Here is a 20,677-nt window from a genome sequence, read left to right as displayed (position 1 = left end):
AAGATAGCAGAGCTTGAAGACTATCTTGCTGAAATAGGGTGGGCAGACAAGATTAGAGAAAAAAGAAAGGAGTGAACAAAACCTCCGAGAACTATGGGATTATGTTGAAAGACTGAAGCTATGACTGATTGAAGTACCTGAAAGAGACGGGGAGAACAGAACCAACTTGGAAAACACACTTCAGCATATCATCCAGGAGAATATCCCCAACCTAGCAAGGCAGGCCAATATTCAAGTTTATGAAATCCAGAGAACCCCAGTAAGATACTCCATGAGAAGATCAACCCCAACACACATAATCATCAGATTCTCCGAGGTTAAAATGAAGGAAAAAATGTTAAGGGCAGTCAGAGGGAAAGGCTAGGTCATCTATAAAGGGAAGCCCATCAAACAAACAGAAGACCTTTCACTGGAAACCCTATAAGCCAGAAGAGATTGGGGGACAATATTCAACATTCTTAAAGAAAGGAATTTCCAGCATAGAATTTCACATCTGACTAAACTAAGCTTCATAAGCGAAGGAAAAATAAAATCTCTTTCAGACAAGCAAATGCTGAGGAAGGCCTGCCTTGCAAAAGCTCCTGAAGCACACACTAAATATGGAAAGGAGAAAACTGTTACCAGCCACTACAAAAACACACTGAAGTACACAGACGAGCGACACTACAAAGCAATTACATAAAAAAGTCTGTAAAATAACCAGCTAGTATAATGATGACAGAATCAAATTAACCTTAACAATATTAACCTGAAATGTAAATGGGCTAAATGACCCAATTAAAAGACACAGAATGGGAAGCTGGATAGAGTCAAGATCCATCAGTGTGCTGTATTCAAGAGACCCATCTCACATGCAAAGACACAAATAGACTCAGAATAAAAGGGTAGAGGAAAAATTACCAAGCAAAAGGAAAAAAGAAAAAAGCAAGGGTTGCAATCTAAGTTTCTGACAAAACAGACTTTAAGCCAACAAAGATAAAAAAAGACAAAGAAGGGTAGTACATAATGGTAAAGGGTTCAATTCAACAAGAAGAGCTAACTATCCTAAATATATATGTACCAAATAAAGGAACACCCAGATTCATAAAAGAAGATCTTTTTTCTTTTTCTTTCTTTTTTATTTTATTTTATTTTATTATTATTATACTTTAAATTTTAGGGTACATGTGCACAATGTGCAGGTTAGTTACATATGTATACACGTGCCACGCTGGTGTGCTGCACCCATTAACTCGTCACTTAGCATTAGGTATACCTCCTAATGCTATCCCTTCCCCAACCTCCCACCCCACAACAGTCCTCAGAGTGTGATGTTCCCCTTCCTGTGTCCATGTGTTCTCATTGTTCAATTCCCACCTATGAGTGAGAATATGCGGTATTTGCTTTTTTGTTCTTGCGATAGTTTACTGAGAATGATGAGTTCCAATTTCATCCATGTCCCTACAAAGGACATGAACTCATCATTTTTTATGGCTGCATAGTATTCCATGGTGTATATGTGCCACGTTTTCTTAATCCAGTCTATCATTGTTGGACATTTGGGTTGGTTCCAAGTCTTTGCTATTGTGAATAGTGCCGCAATAAACATACGTGTGCATGTGTCTTTATAGAAGCATGATTTATAGTCTTTTGGGTATATACCCAGTAATGGGATGGCTGGGTCAAATGGTATTTCTAGTTCTAACTCCCCGAGGAATTGCCACACTGACTTCCACAATGGTTGAACTAGCTTACAGTCCCACCAACAGTGTAAAAGTGTTCCTATTTCTCCACATCCTCTCCAGCACCTGTTGTTTCCTGACTTTTTAATGATTGCCATTTTAACTGGTATGAGATGGTATCTCATTGTGGTTTTGATTTGCATTTCTCTGATGGCCAGTGATGGTGAGCATTTTTTCACGTGTCTTTTGGCTGCATAAATGTCTTCTTTTGAGAAGTGTCTGCTCATGTCCTTTGCCCACTTTTTGATGGGGTTGTTTGTTTTTTTCTTGTAAATTTGTTGGAGTTCATTGTAGATTCTGGATATTAGCCCTTTGTCAGATGACTAGGTTGTGAAAATTTTCTCCCAGTTTGTAGGTTGCCTGTTCACTCTGATGGTAGTTTCTTTTGCTGTGCAGAAGCTCTTTAGTTTAATTAGCTCCCATTTGTCAATTTTGGCTTTTGTTGCCATTGCTTTTGGTGTTTTAGGCATGAAGTCCTTGCCCATGCCTATGTCCTGAATGGTAATGCCTAGGTTTTCTTCTAGGGTTTTTATGGTTTTAGGTCTAACATTTAAGTCTTTAATCCATGTTGAATTAATTTTTGTATAAGGTGTAAGGAAGGGATCCAGTTTCAGCTTTCTACGTATGGCTAGACAGTTTTCCCAGCACCATTCATTAAATAGGGAATCCTTTCCCCATTGCTTCTTTTTCTCAGGTTTGTCAAAGATCAGATAGTTGTAGATATGTGGCGTTATTTCTGAGGGCTCTGTTCTGTTCCATTGATCTATATCTCTGTTTTGGTACCAGTACCATGCTGTTTTGGTTACTGTAGCCTTGTAATATAGTTTGAAGTCAGGTAGCATGATGCCTCCAGCTTTGTTCTTTTGGCTTAGGATTGACTTGGCGATGTGGGCTCTTTTTTGGTTCCATATGAACTTTAAAGTAGTTTTTTCTAATTCTGTGAAGAAAGTCATTGGTAGCTTGATGAGGATGGCATTGAATCTGTAAATTACCTTGGGCAGTATGGCCATTTTCACGATATTGATTCTTCCTACCTATGAGCATGGAATGTTCTTCCATTTCTTTGTGTCCTCTTTTATTTCCTTGAGCAGTGGTTTGTAGTTCTCCTTGAAGGGGTCCTTCACATCCCTTGTAAGTTGTATTCCTAGGTATTTTATTCTCTTTGAAGCAATTGGGAATGAGAGTTCACTCATGATTTGGCTGTTTCTCTGTTATTGGTGTATAAGAATGCTTGTGATTTTTGCACTTTGATTTTGTATCCTGAGACTTGGCCAAAGTTGCTTATCAGCTTAAGGAGATTTGGGGCTGAGATGATGGGATTTTCTAAATATACAATCATGTCATCTGCAAAGAGGGACAGTTTGAGTTCGTCATTTCCTAATTGAACACCTTTTATTTCTTTCTCTTGCCTGATTGCCCTGGCCAGAACTTCCAACACTACGTTGAATAGGAGTGGTGAGACAGGGCATCCCTGTCTTGTGCCAGTTTTCAAAGGGAATGCTTCCAGTTTTTTCCCGTTCAGTATGATATCGGCTGTGGGTTTGTCATAAATAGCTATTATTTTGAGATACGTCCCATCAATACCTAATTTATTGAGAGTTTTTAGCACGAAGCGTTGTTGAATTTTGTCAAAGGCCTTTTCTGCATCTATTGAGATAATCATGTGGTTTTTGTCTTCGGTTCTGTTTATATGCTGGATTACATTTATTCATTTGCATATATTGAACCAGCCTTGCATCCCAGGGAGGAAGCCCACTTGATCATGGTGGATATGCTTTTTGATGTGCTGCTGGATTTGGTTTGCCAGTATTTTATTGAGGATTTTTGCATCAATGTTCATCAAGGATATTGGTCTAAAATTCTCTTTTTTGGTTGTGTCTCTGCCCGGCTTTGGTATCAGGATGATGCTGGCCTCATAAAATGAGTTAGGGAGGATTCCCTCTTTTTCTATTGATTGGAATAGTTTCAGAAGGAATGATACCAGTTCCTCCTTGTACCTCTGGTAGAATTCGGCTGTGAATCCATCTGGTACTGGACTCTTTTAGGTTGGTAAGCTATTGATTAGTGCCACAATTTCAGAGCCTGTTATTGGTCTATTCAGAGATTCAACTTCATCCTGGTTTAGTCTTGGGAGGGTGTATGTGTCAAGCAATTTATCCATTTCTTCTACATTTTCTAGTTTATTTGCGGAGAGGTGTTTGTTGTATTCTCTGATGGTAGTTTGTATTTCTGTGGGATCGGTGGTGACATCCCCTCTATCATTTTTTATTGCGTCTATTTGATTCTTCTCTCTTTTCTTCTTTATTAGTCTTGCTAGCAGTCTATCAATTTTGTTGATCCTTTCAAAAAACCAGCTCCTGGATTCATTAATTTTTTGAAGAGTTTTTTTGTATCTCTATTTCCTTCAGTTCTGCTCTGATTTTAGTTATTTCTTGCCTTCTGCTAGCTTTTGAATATGTTTGCTCTCGCTTTTCTAGTTCTTTTAATTGTGATGTTAGGGTGTCAATTTTGGATCTTTCCTGCTTTCTCTTTTTTTTTTTTCTTTTATTATTATTATTATTATTATTATTATACTTTAGGTTTTATGGTACATGTGCCCAATGTACAGGTAAGTTACATATGTATACATGTGCCATGCTGGTGCGCTGCACCCACCAACTCGTCATCTAGCATTAGGTATATCTCCCAATGCTATCCCTCCCCCCTCCCCCCAACCCACAACAGTCCCCGAAGTGTGATGTTCCCCTTCCTGTGTCCATGTGTTCTCATTGTTCAATTCCCACCTATGAGTGAGAATATGCAGTGTTTGGTTTTTTGTTCTTGCGATAGTTTACTGAGAATGATGATTTCCAATTTCATCCATGTCCCTACAAAGGACATGAACTCATCATTTTTTATGGCTTCATAGTATTCCATGGTGTATATGTGCCACATTTTCTTAATCCAGTCTATCATTGTTGGACATTTGGGTTGGTTCCAAGTCTTTGCTATTGTGAATAATGCGGCAATAAACATACGCGTGCATGTGTCTTTATAGCAGCATGATTTATAGTCCTTTGGGTATATACCCAGTAATGGGATGGCTGGGTCGAATGGAATTTCTAGTTCTAGATCCCTGAGGAATCGCCACACTGACTTCCACAAGGGTTGAACTAGTTTACAGTCACACCAACAGTGTAAAAGTGTTCCTATTTCTCCACATCCTCTCCAGCACCTGTTGTTTCCTGACTTTTGAATGATTGCCATTCTAACTGGTGTGAGATGGTATCTCATTGTGGTTTTGATTTGCATTTCTCTGATGGCCAGTGATGGTGAGCATTTTTTCATGTGTCTTTTGGCTGCATAAATGTCTTCTTTTGAGAAGTGTCTGCTCATGTCCTTCGCCCACTTTTTGATGGGGTTGTTTGTTTTTTTCTTGTAAATTTGTTGGAGTTCATTGTAGATTCTGGATATTAGCCCTTTGTCAGATGAGTAGGTTGCGAAAATTTTCTCCCATTTTGTAGGTTGCCTGTTCACTCTGATGGTAGTTTCTTTTGCTGTGCAGAAGCTCTTGAGTTTAATTAGATCCCATTTGTCAATTTTGGTGTTTTAGACATGAAGTCCTTGCCCATGCCTATGTCCTGAATGGTATTGCCTAGGTTTTCTTCTAGGGTTTTTATGGTTTTAGGTCTAACATTTAAGTCTTTAATCCATCTTGAATTGATTTTTGTATAAGGTGTAAGGAAGGGATCCAGTTTCAGCTTTCTACATACGGCTAGCCAGTTTTCCCAGCACCATTTATTAAATAGGGAATCCTTTCCCCATTTCTTGTTTTTCTCAGGTTTGTCAAAGATCAGATGGTTGTAGATATGTGGCATTATTTCTGACGGCTCTGTTCTGTTCCATTGATCTATATCTCTGTTTTGGTACCAGTACCATGCTGTTTTGGTTACTGTAGCCTTGTAGTATAGCTTGAAGTCAGGTAGCGTGATGCCTCCAGCTTTGTTCTTTTGGCTTAGGATTGACTTGGCGATGCGGGCTCTTTTTTGGTTCCATATGAACTTTAAAGTAGTTTTTTCCAATTCTGTGAAGAAAGTTATTGGTAGCTTGATGGGGATGGCATTGAATCTGTAAATTACCTTGGGAAGGATGGCCATTTTCATGATATTGATTCTTCCTACCCATGAGCATGGAATGTTCTTCCATTTGTTTGTATCCTCTTTTATTTCCTTGAGCAGTGGTTTGTAGTTCTCCTTGAAGAGGTCCTTCACATCCCTTGTAAGTTGGATTCCTAGGTATTTTATTCTCTTTGAAGCAATTGTGAATGGGAGTTCACTCATGATTTGGCTCTCTGTTTGTCTGTTATTGACGTAGAAGAATGCTTGTGATTTTTGCACATTGATTTTGTATCCTGAGACTTTGCTGAAGTTGCTTATCAGCTTAAGGAGATTTTGGGCTGAGACAATGGGGTTTTCTAGATATACTATCATGTCATCTGCAAACAGGGACAATTTGACTTCCTCTTTTCCTAATTGAATACCCTTGATTTCCTTCTCCTGCCTAATTGCCCTGGCCAGAACTTCCAACACTATGTTGAATAGAAGTGGCGAGAGAGGGCATCCCTGTCTTGTGCCAGTTTTCAAAGGGAATGCTTCCAGTTTTTGCCCATTCAGTATGATATTGGCTGTGGGTTTGTCATAAATAGCTCTTATTATTTTGAGATACGTCCCATCAATACCTAATTTATTGAGAGTTTTTAGCATGAAGGTTGCTGAATTTTGTCAAAGGCCTTTTCAAAAGATAATCATGTGGTTTTTGTCTTTGGTTCTGTTTATATGCTGGATTACATTTATTGATTTGCGTATACTGAACCAGCCTTGCATCCCAGGGATGAAGCCGACTTGATCATGGTGGATAAGCTTTTTGATGTGCTGCTGGATTCAGTTTGCCAGTATTTTATTGAGGATTTTTGCATCAATGTTCATCAAGGATATTGGTCTAAAATTCTCTTTTTTGGTTGTGTCTCTGCCCGGCTTTGGTATCAGGATGATGCTGGCCTCATAAAATGAGTTAGGGAGGATTCCCTCTTTTTCTATTGATTGGAATAGTTTCAGAAGGAATGGTATCAGCTCCTCCTTGTACCTCTGGTAGAATTCGGCTGTGAACTCATCTGGTCCTGGACTTTTTTTGGTTGGTAAGCTATTGATTATTGCCACAATTTCAGCTCCTGTTATTGGTCTATTCAGAGATTCAACTTCTTCTTGGTTTAGTCTTGGGAGGGTGTATGTGTTGAGGAATTTATCCATTTCTTCTAGATTTTCTAGTTTATTTGCATAGAGGTGTTTGTAATAGTCTCTGATGGTAGTTTGTATTTCTGTGGGATCGGTGGTGATATCCCCTTTATCATTTTTTATTGCATCTATTTGATTCTTCTCTCTTTTTTTCTTTATTAATCTTGCTAGCGGTCTATCAATTTTGTTGATCCTTTCAAAAAACCAGCTCCTGGATTCATTTATTTTTTGAAGGGTTTTTTGTGTCTCTATTTCCTTCAGTTCTGCTCTGATTTTAGTTATTTCTTGCCTTCTGGTAGCTTTTGAATGTGTTTGCTCTTGCTTTTCTAGTTCTTTTAATTGTGATGTTAGGGTGTCAATTTTGAATCTTTCCTGCTTTCTCTTGTGGGCATTTAGTGCTATAAATTTCCCTCTACACACTGCTTTGAATGCATCCCAGAGATTCTGGTATGTAGTGTCTTGGTTCTCGTTGGTTTCAAAGAACATCTTTATTTCTGCCTTCATTTCGTTATGTACCCAGTAGTCATTCAGGAGCAGGTTGTTCAGTTTCCATGTAGTTGAGCGGTTTTGAGTGAGATTCTTAATCCTGAGTTCTAGCTTGATTGCACTGTGATCTGAGAGACAGTTTGTTACAATTTCTGTTCTTTTACATTTATTGAGGAGAGCTTTACTTCCACGTATATGGTCAATTTTGGAATAGGTGTGGTGTGGTGCTGAAAAAAATGTATATTCTGTTGATTTGGGGTGGAGAGTTCTGTAGATGTCTATTAGGTCCACTTGGTGCAGAGCTGAGTTCACTTCTTGGGTATCCTTGTTGACTTTCTGTCTCTTTGATATGTCTAATGTTGACAGTGGGGTGTTAAAGTCTCCCATTATTAATGTGTGGGAGTCTAAGTCTCTTTGTAGGTCACTCAGGACTTGCTTTATAAATCTGGGTGCTCCTGTATTGGGTGCATATATATTTAGGATAGTTAGCTCTTCTTGTTGAATTAATCCCTTTACCATTATGTAATGGCCTTCTTTGTCTCTTTTGATCTTTGTTGGTTTAAAGTCTGTTTTATCAGAGACTAGGATTGCAACCCCTGCCTTTTTTTGTTTTCCATTTGCTTGGTAGATCTTCCTCCATCCTTTTATTTTGAGCCTATGTGTGTCTCTGCACATGAGATGGGTTTCCTGAATACAGCACACTGATGGGTCTTGAGTCTTTATCCAATTTGCCAGTCTGTGTCTTTTAATTGGAGCATTTAGTCCATTTACATTTAAAGTTAATATTGTTATGTGTGAATCTGATCCTGTCATTATGATGTTAGCTAGATATTTTGCTCGTTAGTTGATGCAGTCTCTTCCTAGTCTCAATGGTCTTTACATTTCGGTATGATTTTGCAGTGGCTGGTACCGGTTGTGCCTTTCCATGTTTAGCGCTTCCTTCAAGAGCTCTTTTAGGGCAGGCCTGGTGGTGACAAAATCTCTCAGCATTTGTTTGTCTGTAAAGTATTTTATTTCTCCTTCACTTATGAAGCTTAGTTTGGCAGGATATGAAATTCTGGGTTGAAAATTCTTTTCTTTAAGAATGTTGAATATTGGCCCCCACTCTCTTCTGGCTTGTAGGGTTTCTGCCGAGAGATCCGCTGTTAGTCTGATGGGCTTCCCTTTGATGGTAACCCATCCTTTCTCTCTGGCTGCCCTTAACATTTTTTCCTTCATTTCAACTTTGGTGAATCTGACAATTATGTGTCTTGGAGTTGGTCTTCTCGAGGAGTATCTTTGTGGCGTTCTCTGTATTTCCTGAATCTGAATGTTGGCCTGCCTTGCTAGATTGGGGAAGTTCTCCTGGATAATATCCTGCAGAGTATTTTCCAACTTGTTTCCATTCTCCCCATCACTTTCAGGTACACCAATCAGACGTAGATTTGGTCTTTTCACATAGTCCCACATTTCTTGGAGGCTTTGCTCGTTTCTTTTTATTCTTTTTTCTCTAAACTTCCCTTCTCGCTTCATTTCATTCATTTCATCTTCCAGGGCTGATACCCTTTCTTCCATTTGATCGCATCGGCTCCTGAGGCTTCTGCATTCTTCACGTAGTTCTCGAGCCTTCGTTTTCAGCTCCATCAGCTCCTTTAAGCACTTCTCTGTATTGGTTATTCTAGTTATACATTCTTCTAAATTGTTTTCAAAGTTTTCAACTTCTTTGCCTTTGGTTTGAATATCCTCCCGTAGCTTGGAGTAATTTGATCGTCTGAAGCCTTCTTCTCTCAGCTTGTCAAAGTCATTCTCCGTCCAGCTTTGTTCCGTTGCTGGTGAGGAACTGCGTTCCTTTGGAGGAGGAGAGGTACTCTGCTTTTTAGAGTTTCCAGTTTTTCTGCTCTGTTTTTTCCCCATCTTTGTGGTTTTATCTACTTTGGTCTTTGATGATGGTGATGTACAGATGGGTTTTTGGTGTGGATGTCCTTTCTGTTAGTTTTCCTTCTAATAGACAGAACCCTCAGCTGCAGGTCTGTTGGAGTACCTGGCCGGCCGTGTGAGGTGTCAGTCTGCCCCTGCTGGGGGGTGCCTCCCAGTTAGGCTGCTCGGGGGTCAGGGGTCAGGGACCCACTTGAGGAGGCAGTCAGCCCGTTCTCAGATCTCCAGCTGCGTGCTGGGAGAACCACTGCTCTCCTCACAGCTGTCAGACAGGGACATTTAAGTCTGCAGAGGTTACTGCTGTCTTTTTGTTTGTCTGTGCCCTGCCCCCAGAGGTGGAGCCTACAGAGGCAGGCAGGCCTCCTTGAGCTGTGGTGGGCTCCACCCAGTTCAAGCTTCCAGGCTGCTTTGTTTACCTAAGCGAGCCTGGGCAATGGCGGGCGCCCCTCCCCCAGCCTCGCTGCCGACTTGCTGTTTGATCTCAGACTGCTGTGCTAGCAATCAGCGAGACTCCGTGGGCGTAGGACCCTCTGAGCCAGGTGCGGGCTATACTCTCCTGGGGCACCGTTTCCTAAGCCCGTCGGAAAAGCACAGTATTCGGGTGGGAGTGGCCCGATTTTCCAGGTGCCGTCTGTCACCCCTGGAAGGGGAACTCCCTGACCCCTTGCGCTTCCCGAGTGAGGCAATGCCTCGCCCCTGCTTCGGCTGGCGCACGGTGAGCTCACCCACTGACCTGCGCCCACTGTCTGGCACTCCCTAGTGAGATGAACACGGTACCTCAGATGGAAATGCAGAAATCACCCGTCTTCTGCGTGGCTCGCGCTGGGAGCTGTAGACCGGTGCTGTTCCTATTCGGCCATCTTGGCTCCTCCCCCTCCTGCTTTCTCTTGTGGGCATTTAGTGCTATAAATTTCCCTCTACACACTGCTTTGAATGTGTCCCAGAGATTCTGGTATGTTGTGTCTTGGTTCTCGTTGGTTTCAAAGAACATCTTTATTTCTGCCTTCATTTCGTTATGTACCCAGTAGTCATTCAGGAGCAGGTTGTTCAGTTTCCATGTAGTTGAGTGGTTTTGAGTGAGTTTCTTAATCCTGAGTTCTAGTTTGATTGCACTGTGGTCTGAGAGACAGTTTGTTATCATTTCTGTTCTTTTACATTTGCTGAGGAGAGCTTTACTTCCAACTATGTGGTCAATTTTGGAATAGGTGTGGTGAGGTGGTGAAAAAAATGTATATTCTGTTGATTTGGGGTGGAGAGTTCTGTAGATGTCTATTAGGTCTATTTGGTGCAGAGCTGAGTTCAATTCCTGGGTATCCTTATTAACTGTCTGTCTTGTTGATCTGTCTAATGTTGACAGTGGGGTGTTAAAGTCTCCCATTATTATTGTGTGGGAGTCTAAGTCTCTTTGTAGGTCACTCAGGACTTGCTTAATGAAACCGGGTGCTCCTGTATTGGGTGCATATATATTTAGGATAGTTAGCTCTTCTTGTTGAATTGATCCCTTTACCATTATGTAATGGCCTTGTTTGTCTCCTTTGATCTTTGTTGGTTTAAAGTCTGTTTTATCAGAGACTAGGATTGCAACCCCTGCCTTTTTTTTGTTTTCCATTTGCTTGGTAGATCTTCCTCCATCCTTTCATTTTGAGCCTATGTGTGTCTCTGCACATGAGATGGGTTTCCTGAATACAGCACACTGGTGGGTCTTGACTCTTTTTCCCATTTGCCAGTCTGTGTCTTTTAATTGGAGCATTTAGTCCATTTACATTCAAAGTTAATATTGTTATGTGTGAATTTGGTCCTGTCATTTTGATGTTAGCTAGTTATTTTGCTCGTTAGTTGATGCAGTTTCTTCCTAGCCTCGATGGTCTTTACAATTTGGCATGATTTTGCAGTGGCTGGTACTGGTTGTTCCTTTCCATGTTTAGTGCTTCGTTGAGGAGCTCTTTTAGGGCAGGCCTGGTGGTGACAAAATCTCTCAGCATTTGCTTGTCTGTAAAGTATTTTATTTCTCCTTCACTTATGAAGCTTAGTTTGGCTGGATATGAAATTCTGGGTTGAAAATTCTTTTCTTTAAGAATGTTGAATATTGGCCCCCACTCTCTTCTGGCTTGTAGAGTTTCTGCCGAGAGATCCGCTGTTAGTCTGATGGGCTTCCCTTTGTGGGTAACCTGACCTTTCTCTCTGGCTGCCCTTAACATTTTTTTTTCTTCTTTGAGGATATTTTATTTTATTTTATTTTATTTTTATTTCATTTATTATTATGATTATTATTATTATACTTTAGGTTTTATGGTACATGTGCGCAATGTGCAAGTAAGTTACATATGTATACATGTGCCATGCTGGTGCGCTGCACCCACTAACTCGTCATCTAGCATTAGGTATATCTCCCAATGCTATCCCTCCCCCCTCCCCACACCCAACAACAGTCCCCGAAGTGTGATGTTCCCCTTCCTGTGTCCATGTGTTCTCATTGTTCAATTGCCACCTATGAGTGAGAATATGCGGTGTTTGGTTTTTTGTTCTTGCGATAGTTTACTGAGAATGATGATTTCCAATTTCATCCATGTCCCTATAAAGGACATGAACTCATCATTTTTTATGGCTGCATAGTATTCCATGGTGTATATGTGCCACATTTTCTTAATCCAGTCTATCATTGTTGGACATTTGGGTTGGTTCCAAGTCTTTGCTATTGTGAATAATGCCGCAATAAACATACGTGTGCATGTGTCTTTATAGCAGCATGATTTATAGTCCTTTGGGTATATACCCAGTAATGGGATGGCTGGGTTGAATGGAATTTCTAGTTCTAGATCCCTGAGGAATCGCCACACTGACTTCCACAAGGGTTGAACTAGTTTACAGCTGGGAAAACTGGCTAGCCATATGCAGAAAGCTGAAACTGGATCCCTTCCTTACACCTTATACAAAAATCAATTCAAGATGGATTAAAGACTTAAATGTTAGACCTAAAACCATAAAAACCCTAGAAGAAAACCTAGGTATTACCATTCAGGACATAGGCATGGGCAAGGACTTCATGTCTAAAACACCAAAAGCAATGGCCACAAAAGCCAAAATTGACAAATGGGATCTAATTAAACTCAAGAGCTTCTGCACAGCAAAAGAAACTACCATCAGAGTGAACAGGCAACCTACAAAATGGGAGAAAATTTTCACAACCTACTCATCTGACAGAGGGCTAATATCCAGAATCTACAATGAACTCCAACAAATTTACAAGAAAAAAACAAAAAACCCCATCAAAAAGTGGGCGAAGGACATGAACAGACACTTCTCAAAAGAAGACATTTATGCAGCCAAAAAACACAGGAAAAAATGTTCACCATCACTGGCCATCAGAGAAATGCAAATCAAAACCACAATGAGATACCATCTCACACCAGTTAGAATGGCAATCATTAAAAAGTCAGGAAACAACAGGTGCTGGAGAGGATGTGGAGAAATAGGAACACTTTTACACTGTTGGTGGGACTGCCCTTAACATTTTTTCCTTCATTTCAACTTTGGTGAATCTGACAATTATGTGTCTTGGAGTTGCTCTTCTCGAGGAGTATCTCTGTGGCGTTCTCTGTATTTCCTGACTCTGAATGCTGGCCTGCCTTGCTAGATTGGGGAAGTTCTACTGGATAATATCCTGCAGAGTGTTTTCCAACTTGGTTCCATTCTCCCCGTCACTTTCAGGTACACCAATCAGACGTAGATTTGGTCTTTTCACGTAGTCCCATATGTCTTGGAGGCTTTGTTCATTTCTTTTTATTCTTTTTTCTCTAAGCTTCCCTTCTCGCTTCATTTCATTCATTTCATCTTCCATTAGAGACTTACAAAGAGACTTAGACTCCCACACAATAACAATGGGAGACTTTAACACCCTACTGTCAATATTAGATCATTGAGATAGAAAATTAACAAAGATATTCAGGATGTGAATTCAGCTTTGGATCAAGTGGACCTGATAGATAGCTACAGAACTCTCCACACAAAAACGACAGAATATACATTCTTCTCAGCACCACATGCTACTTACTCTAAAATTGATCACATAATTGGAAGTAAATCATTCCTCAGCAAATGTAAAAGAACTGAAATCATAATATACAGTCTCTCAGACCACAGCACAATCAAATTAGAACTCAAGATTAAGAAACTCACTCAAAACCACACCACTACATGGAAATTGAACAACCTGCTCCTGAATGACTCCTGGGTAAATAATGAAATTAAGGCAGAAATCAAGAAGTTCTTTGAAACCAATGAGAACAAAGAGACAATGTGCCAGAATCTGTGGGATGCAGCTAATGCACTGTTAGGAGGGAAATTTATAGCACTAAATGCCCACATCAAAAAGCTAGAAAGATCTCAAATCAACACCCTAACATCACAATCAAAAGTACTAGAGAACCAAGAGCAAACAAACTCCAAAGTTAGCAGAAGACAAGAAAAAAACCAAGCTCAGAGTGGAACTGAAGGAGATAGAGACATGAAAAACCCTTTAAAAAAATCAATGAATCCAGGTGCTGGTGTTTTGAAAAATAAAATAAAATAAATAGACCTCTAGCTAGACTAATAAAGAAGAAAAGAGAGCAGAATCAAATAGATACAATAAAAAATGATAAAGGGAATATCACCAATGACCCCACAGAAATACAAACAACCATCAGGGAATACTATAAACACTCCTATGCAAATAAACTAGAAAGTCTATAAGAAATTGATAAATTCCCAGGAATTTATCCACATACACCCTTCCAAGACTGAACCAAGAAGAAGTTGAATCCCTGAATAGATCAATAACAAATTCAAATCAAAACCACATTGAGATATCATCTCACACCAGTCAGAATGATAATTATTAAAATGTAAAGAGAAAACAGATGCTGGCAAGGTTGTGGAGAAATACGAATGCTTTTACACTGATGGTAGGAATGTAAATTAGTTCGACCATTGTGGAAGATGGTGTGGTGATTCCTCAAAGATCTAGAACCAGAAATACCATTTGACCCAGCAATCCTGTTACTGGGTGTATACCCAAAGGAATATAAATAATTCTATTACAAAGATACATGCATACATATGTTCACTGCAGCACTATTCACAAAAGCAAAGACACGGAATCAACCCAAATGCCCATCAATGGCACACTGGATAAAGAAAATGTGGTACATATACACCATGGAATACTATGCAGCCATAAAAAGGAACAAGATCATGTCCTTTGCAAGGACATGGATGCAGCTGGAGGCCATTATCATCATCAAACCAACACAAGAACAGAAATCCACCGCACATTCCCACTTTTAAGTGGTAGCTGAATGATGAGAACATGTGGACACAGGGAGAACACCACCACAAACTGGGGCCTGTCTATGGGTGAAGTGCGGGGGAGGAAGAGCATTAGGAAAAATAGCTAATGCATGCTGGGCTTAACACCTAGGTGACAGGTTGATAGGTGCAGCAAACTACCATGGCACAGGTTTACCTATGTAACAAACCTGCACATCCTGCATGTGTACCGTGGAAATTAAAATACAAATTTTTTTTTTTTTTGAAAGACAGAATCTTGCTCTGTCGCCCAGGCTGGAGTGCAGTGGTGCAATCTCAGCTCACTGAAACCTCCACCTCCCGGGTTCAAGCAATTCTCCTGCCTCAGCCTCCTGAGTAGCTGCGATTACAGGTGCCCACCACCACACCCAGCTAATTTTTGTATTTTTAGTAGAGGCGGGGTTTCACCATGTTGGCCAGGCTGGTCTCAAACTCCTGACCTAAAACGACTCACTCATCTTAGCCTCCCAAAGTGCTGGGATTACAGGCGTGAGCCACCATGCCCAGCTCACAAATAAATATTTTTTGGAAAAAGAACATATGATTATCCAGACCTAAAAACTAAAAAAAAAAAAAATTTGCATATTCTCTATGCAACTATTAAAAAACTAAGAAACCCCTTTGTGCCCTGATATAAACAAATATCCAAAATATATTGTTAAATGAAAAATATCAAGGACACAGACATATGTATATACATTATACTTGTATTTGTGTAAAATTAATATGGAGGAAAAAATGCATATTCATATTTACTTCAATGTTAATAAAAATCTCCAAATGCAGCTGGGTGCAGTGGCTCACACCTGTAATCCCAGCAATTTGGGAGGCTAAGGCTGGCAGATTGTTTGAGCCCAGGAGTTTGAGACCAGCCTGGGCAACATGGCAAAACCCCATCTCTACAAAAAATAAAAACATTAGCTGGGCATGGTGCTGCATACTTGTAGTTACAATTACTCAGGAGGCTGAGGCAGGAGGATCACTTGAGGGCAGGAGATTGACACTGCAGTGAGCTATGATCACACCACTGCACTCCAGCCTGGAAGACAGAGAAAGACCATTCCCCCCACCCACCCCCCAAAAAAATCTCCAAATGCTCCCTACATAACAAATGGTTATGAACTAACTACATTGGTTAGTTATTGGGAGAACTAACTACAACAGTTAGTTATTGGGAGAAAGAGGTAGGAATTGGATAGTTAGACACCAGATCAGAGGGAGATTTTAACTGTAGATCTTTACATACTTCCTAATTTATGATCTGTGTAAATGTATTATCAAATCAGATATTTTTAACTTATTAAAACATTTTAAAGGCAGATATTTTGGCATCCTTTTTAGAAAACATATTGTTTTCAATTATGAACTAATAACTAATGTTAAAAACTAGACTTAAATGAACATAGGACTCTCACCTTCATGTGAACTCTTAAAATACCAAATGTGTACCACTCATCTGATCTTATAGCATATTAGTTACATTTTTATGGAAGTGGCCCATCACTTTCAACAATTATGGTAAACATTTTCTATATTCTCAAGGTGTATAAAACTTCCTAATTATTCTCACCTCTAAAATCTTGTAAACGCCTATTGCTTTTCAATGCTAAAAGGGCACTCTTTAGGGAAGTGTCTCCCTTTTCTGTAAAGAGAAAAAACAGAACAAAGATATATTAATAGATTCAAGAAACATAAAAGACTTACATAGTGAGCTAACTTGGTTCACTTTTTATCCCCTTAAAGAATCTTAATGATTTTCTACCCTGTACACTTTTGCCCAAAGTGCTGTCTACTCTCCACCTATCCAAATCCTATTCATAACAAAACTAGCTCATAAGTAAAAGACTTCCCTTGATCCTGTATTTCTTTCTAACTATTGCTCTACCCCTTTCCTTTCCTTCACAACCTAATTTCTGGGAAAAAAAATGTTTCTATTCATCATATCCTCACTCACTATCTCAAACTACTGCTATTCTGGCTTTCACCTCCACTGAGATCATTCTCACAAGTTCACCAGTTAACTATTTATTGCCTAATAATAAGCCCTTTTAACTTTTTCTCTTATTTAACTCTTCAAATTCTTTTCCTTTGTTTTGTTGCTACAGCTTTCTCTTGGTTTCCTTCCTACCATTCTGGTTATTTCTTCTTCTTCTTCTTCTTCTTTTTTTTTTTTTTTTGAGATGGAGTCTCGCTCTGTTGCCCAGGCTGGAGTGCAGTCATGTGTTCTCGGCTCACTGCAACCTCCACCTCCGGGGTTCAAGCCATTCTCCTGCCTCAGCGTCCTGAGTAGCTGGGATTACAGGCGTGCGCCACCACGCCCAGCTAATTTTTGTATTTTTGGTAGAGATGGGGTTTCACCATGTTGGCCAGGCTGGTCTCAAACTCCTGACCTCAAATGATCCACCCACCTTGGCCTCCCAAAGTGCTGGGATTACAGACGTGAGCCACCATGCCTGGCCTCTTTCTTCTTAATGTCCTTTATAAACTACTGTTTCTCTATCATTGCTTAAATATCAGCATGCCTCATTTCTCTCTCCTTGGCCCTCTTCTCAATATACTCTATAAATTTTTCCTAAACTCTCCTGTAACTATGAACTGTATGTTAATGATTCCCAAGATTATGTAATCTTCTAAATCCTTTGTTGTCATTTCAACAATGTTCCCAGTATCTTCACCAGGTGTAGATTCCATCTCAGGAAACCACTTTCTTTGCACATCAGTAAGAAGCAACTCCTTATCCTTTAAAGTTTTATCATGAGATTGCAGCAATTCAGTCGCGTCTTCGGGATCCACTTCTAGTTTTAGTTCTCTTGCTATTTCCACCACATATGCAGGCACTTCCTCCAATGAATTCTTAAAGTTATCATGAAGGTTAGAGACAACATCTTCCAAATTCCTGTTAATGTTGACATTTTGACTTCCTCCCATGAATCACAAATGTTCTTAATGGCTCTAGAATGAAGGGTCCCTTCTAGAAAGTTTTTATTTTACTTTGCCCAGATCCATCAGAGGAATCATTATCTATGGCAGTTACAGCCTTATAAAATGAATTTCTTAAATAATAAGACTTGAAAGTCAAAATTGCTTCTTGGTCCATGGGCTGCAGAATAGATGTTGTGTTAGCAGGCATGAAAACAACATTCATCTCCTTGTACATCTCCATCAGAGCTCTTGGGTGACTAGCTGCACTGTTAATAAGCAGCAATATTTTGAAAGCAGTATTTTTCCTGGCAGTAAGTCACAACAGTGGACTTAAATTTTTCAGTAAATCATGCTGCAAATAATGTGCTGTCATCCAGGCTTTGTAATTCCATTTATAGAGCAGAAGCAGAGTAGATTTCGCCTGTGCTAGTAGTATCTTAAGAGCCCTAGGATTTTCATAATGGTTAATGAAGTTAATGAATAACTTCAACTTAAAGTCACTAGATATTAGCCCCTAACAAGACAGTCAGCCTGCCTTTGAAGCTCTGACCCCTTCTCAGCTCTATTTATGAAAGTCCTAGATGGCACCTTCTTTCAATAGAAAGCTGTTTCATCTCCATTGAAAATCCGTTGTTTAGTGGAGCCACCTTCGTCAATTATCTCAGCTAGATCTTCTAGATAACTTGCTGCAGCTTCTTTAGCAGCACTTGCTGCTTCATCTTGCAGTTTTATGTTATACAGATGGCTTTTTTCCCTAAACCTCATGAACAAATCTCTGCTAGTTTCAAACTTTTAGCCTGCAGCTTCCTCACCTCTCTCAACCTTCATGAAATTCAAGAGGGTTAGGGCCTTGTTCTTGGTAAGGTTTTGGTTTCAAGAAATGTTGTGGCTGGTTTGATCTTCTATCCAAACCACTAAAACTTTTTCAATATCAGCAATAAGGCTGTTTCTCTTTCTTGTCATTTTTAGCTCTTTTGATTTACTTCATAAACTTTTTCTTTGCCTTCAAAAGTTGGCTAACTATTCAGTACAGGAGGCCTAATTTTCAGCCTAGCTCAGCTTTCGACATGCCTTCCTCACTAAGCTTAATCATTTCTAACTTAATCATTGCTCGCTTTTATACGTGAGTAATGTGCAACTCTTCCTTTCATGTGAATATTTAGAGGCCATTGTAGAGTTATTAATTGGCTGGATTTCAATATTGTTGTGTCTCAAGGAATGGGGGGCCCAAGGAGAGGGATAGAGAATAGGGGAATGGCTGTCCAGTGTAACAGTCAGAATACACAGTTTATCAACTAAGTTTGCCATCTTATATGGGTGCAGCTCATGGTACCCCCCAAAATTACAACAGTAATATCAAAGATCATTGATCACAAGTCATCATAATATATAAATAATTAAAAATTGTCAGAATTACCAAAATGTGACAGAAACATGAAGTGATCACATAGTGTTAGAAAAATGGTGCCAACAGACTTGGTTTTTTTTTTAAAAATAATTTGTTTTATTAATAACAGAATTATTTACAAAGACAAAAATTAAAGATTTTAAGATCTCTAGTTCTCACCCTAAACCAGTGAGGCAGATTCTCACACATTAACATGGTGGGATTTTCTTTTTTTTTTTTTTTAATTATTATTATTATACTTTAGGTTTTATGGTACATGTGTGCAATGCGCAGGTTAGTTACATATGTATACATGTGCCATGCTGGTGCGCTGCACCCACTAACTCGTCATCTAGCATTAGGTATATCTCCCAATGCTATCCCTCCCCCCTCCCCCCACCCCACAACAGATACAGGGTTGCTATAAACCTTCAATTTGTAAAAAACATAATATCTGCAAAGTACAATAAAGCAAAGTGCAATAAAATGAGGTATGCTTGTATTTCAAAACTCAATTCCAACATAATTTTCTCCAGGAAGCCTCTTCTTATTACCTTATCCAGTTAGGTTCATGCATATTGTATATGTTTCCATAACACTCTATGTTTATCTCTATCATAGTATTTAACTATTGGTATCCTCATTGTTTGTATCTCAGTAGTCCGTAAACTCTTGAGAAATTCTTTACATATTTAATTTCTAGCAAGCAATAGGTGCTAAGTAAACTCTGAATGAATGAAACAGCTCTTCTCTGAACTCTTATTCAACTCAGTATCATCACTGTTTCTCTAGCAAGTATTCAAGAACTTCCACATAACACCGTACAATTCGCTAAACTTTTATCTCATATATATTATATACCTTTTTGTTGTATTTTTATTCATATTTTATATTTATACTTTGTCTCACTAACTAGACTAAAAGTTTTCTAAATGTGAATATTTATATTTCTTTGAATACATTATGTATTACATAACTCCTGACAAATAACAGGCACTCACGATCAGGTCTGTCACATATAACCATGTAGGCTGGGTTGTGCAACACTAAGGGGTATTGTTCATGCAGACATAATGTGCTCCTGAAGTTATGGCCTGCAGTGACCCCAGTCAATATAACTGATTAAGCAATTCCAAATCCATTTAATAACATAAAAAAGAAAATACTTTTCAGAAGTGACTTTAAATTAATTTTTAAAAGTGCACACAATAACTGCCAAATTTGAAAACTATATATTCTTTTCTCTGAAATCTCTGAGGATTTATACTCAACTTCATGTCATAACTGCCTCAGGTAGAGGGGGGAAAGTCCTTCTTTAGTCTCTTCCTGTCTAATAGCAGTTTCACATTAGCACAACCTCAGAGAATTACAATAGTCCCCACTTATCTGCAGTTTTACTTTCCTCTGTTTCAGTTACCCACAGTCAAGCACAGTCTGAAATATTAAATGGAAAATTTCAGAAATAAACAATTTATAATTTTTAAATTGCACACTCTTCTGAGTAGTGTGATAAAATCCCACACCATTCCACCATACCAATCTGTCCAGCCCTGGAACTGAATCATTTGTCTAATGTATCCACGTTGTATACACTACCTGCCTGTTAGTCACTTAGTAGTCATCCTGGTTAT

The 20,677-nt window shown here is 39.3% G+C and overlaps 1 protein-coding gene across 1 annotated transcript in view; it reads right to left on the bottom strand.

Moving 5' to 3' along the window:
- The window catches only part of LOC129017919 (EF-hand calcium-binding domain-containing protein 3), a 535,384-nt gene that overhangs the window by 356,547 nt on the left and 158,160 nt on the right, over positions 1–20,677 (bottom strand). Inside the window, exon 34 of the mRNA XM_054458898.1 lies at positions 16,308–16,379. Within this exon, the coding sequence (XP_054314873.1) occupies positions 16,308–16,379 (72 nt within the window). The remainder of the gene's footprint in view (positions 1–16,307; positions 16,380–20,677) is intronic.

The sequence above is a fragment of the Pongo pygmaeus genome, chromosome 19 (assembly GCF_028885625.2).
Source record: "Pongo pygmaeus isolate AG05252 chromosome 19, NHGRI_mPonPyg2-v2.0_pri, whole genome shotgun sequence".
NCBI lineage: Eukaryota > Metazoa > Chordata > Mammalia > Primates > Hominidae > Pongo > Pongo pygmaeus.
This window is presented reverse-complemented; position numbering and strand designations above follow the sequence as displayed.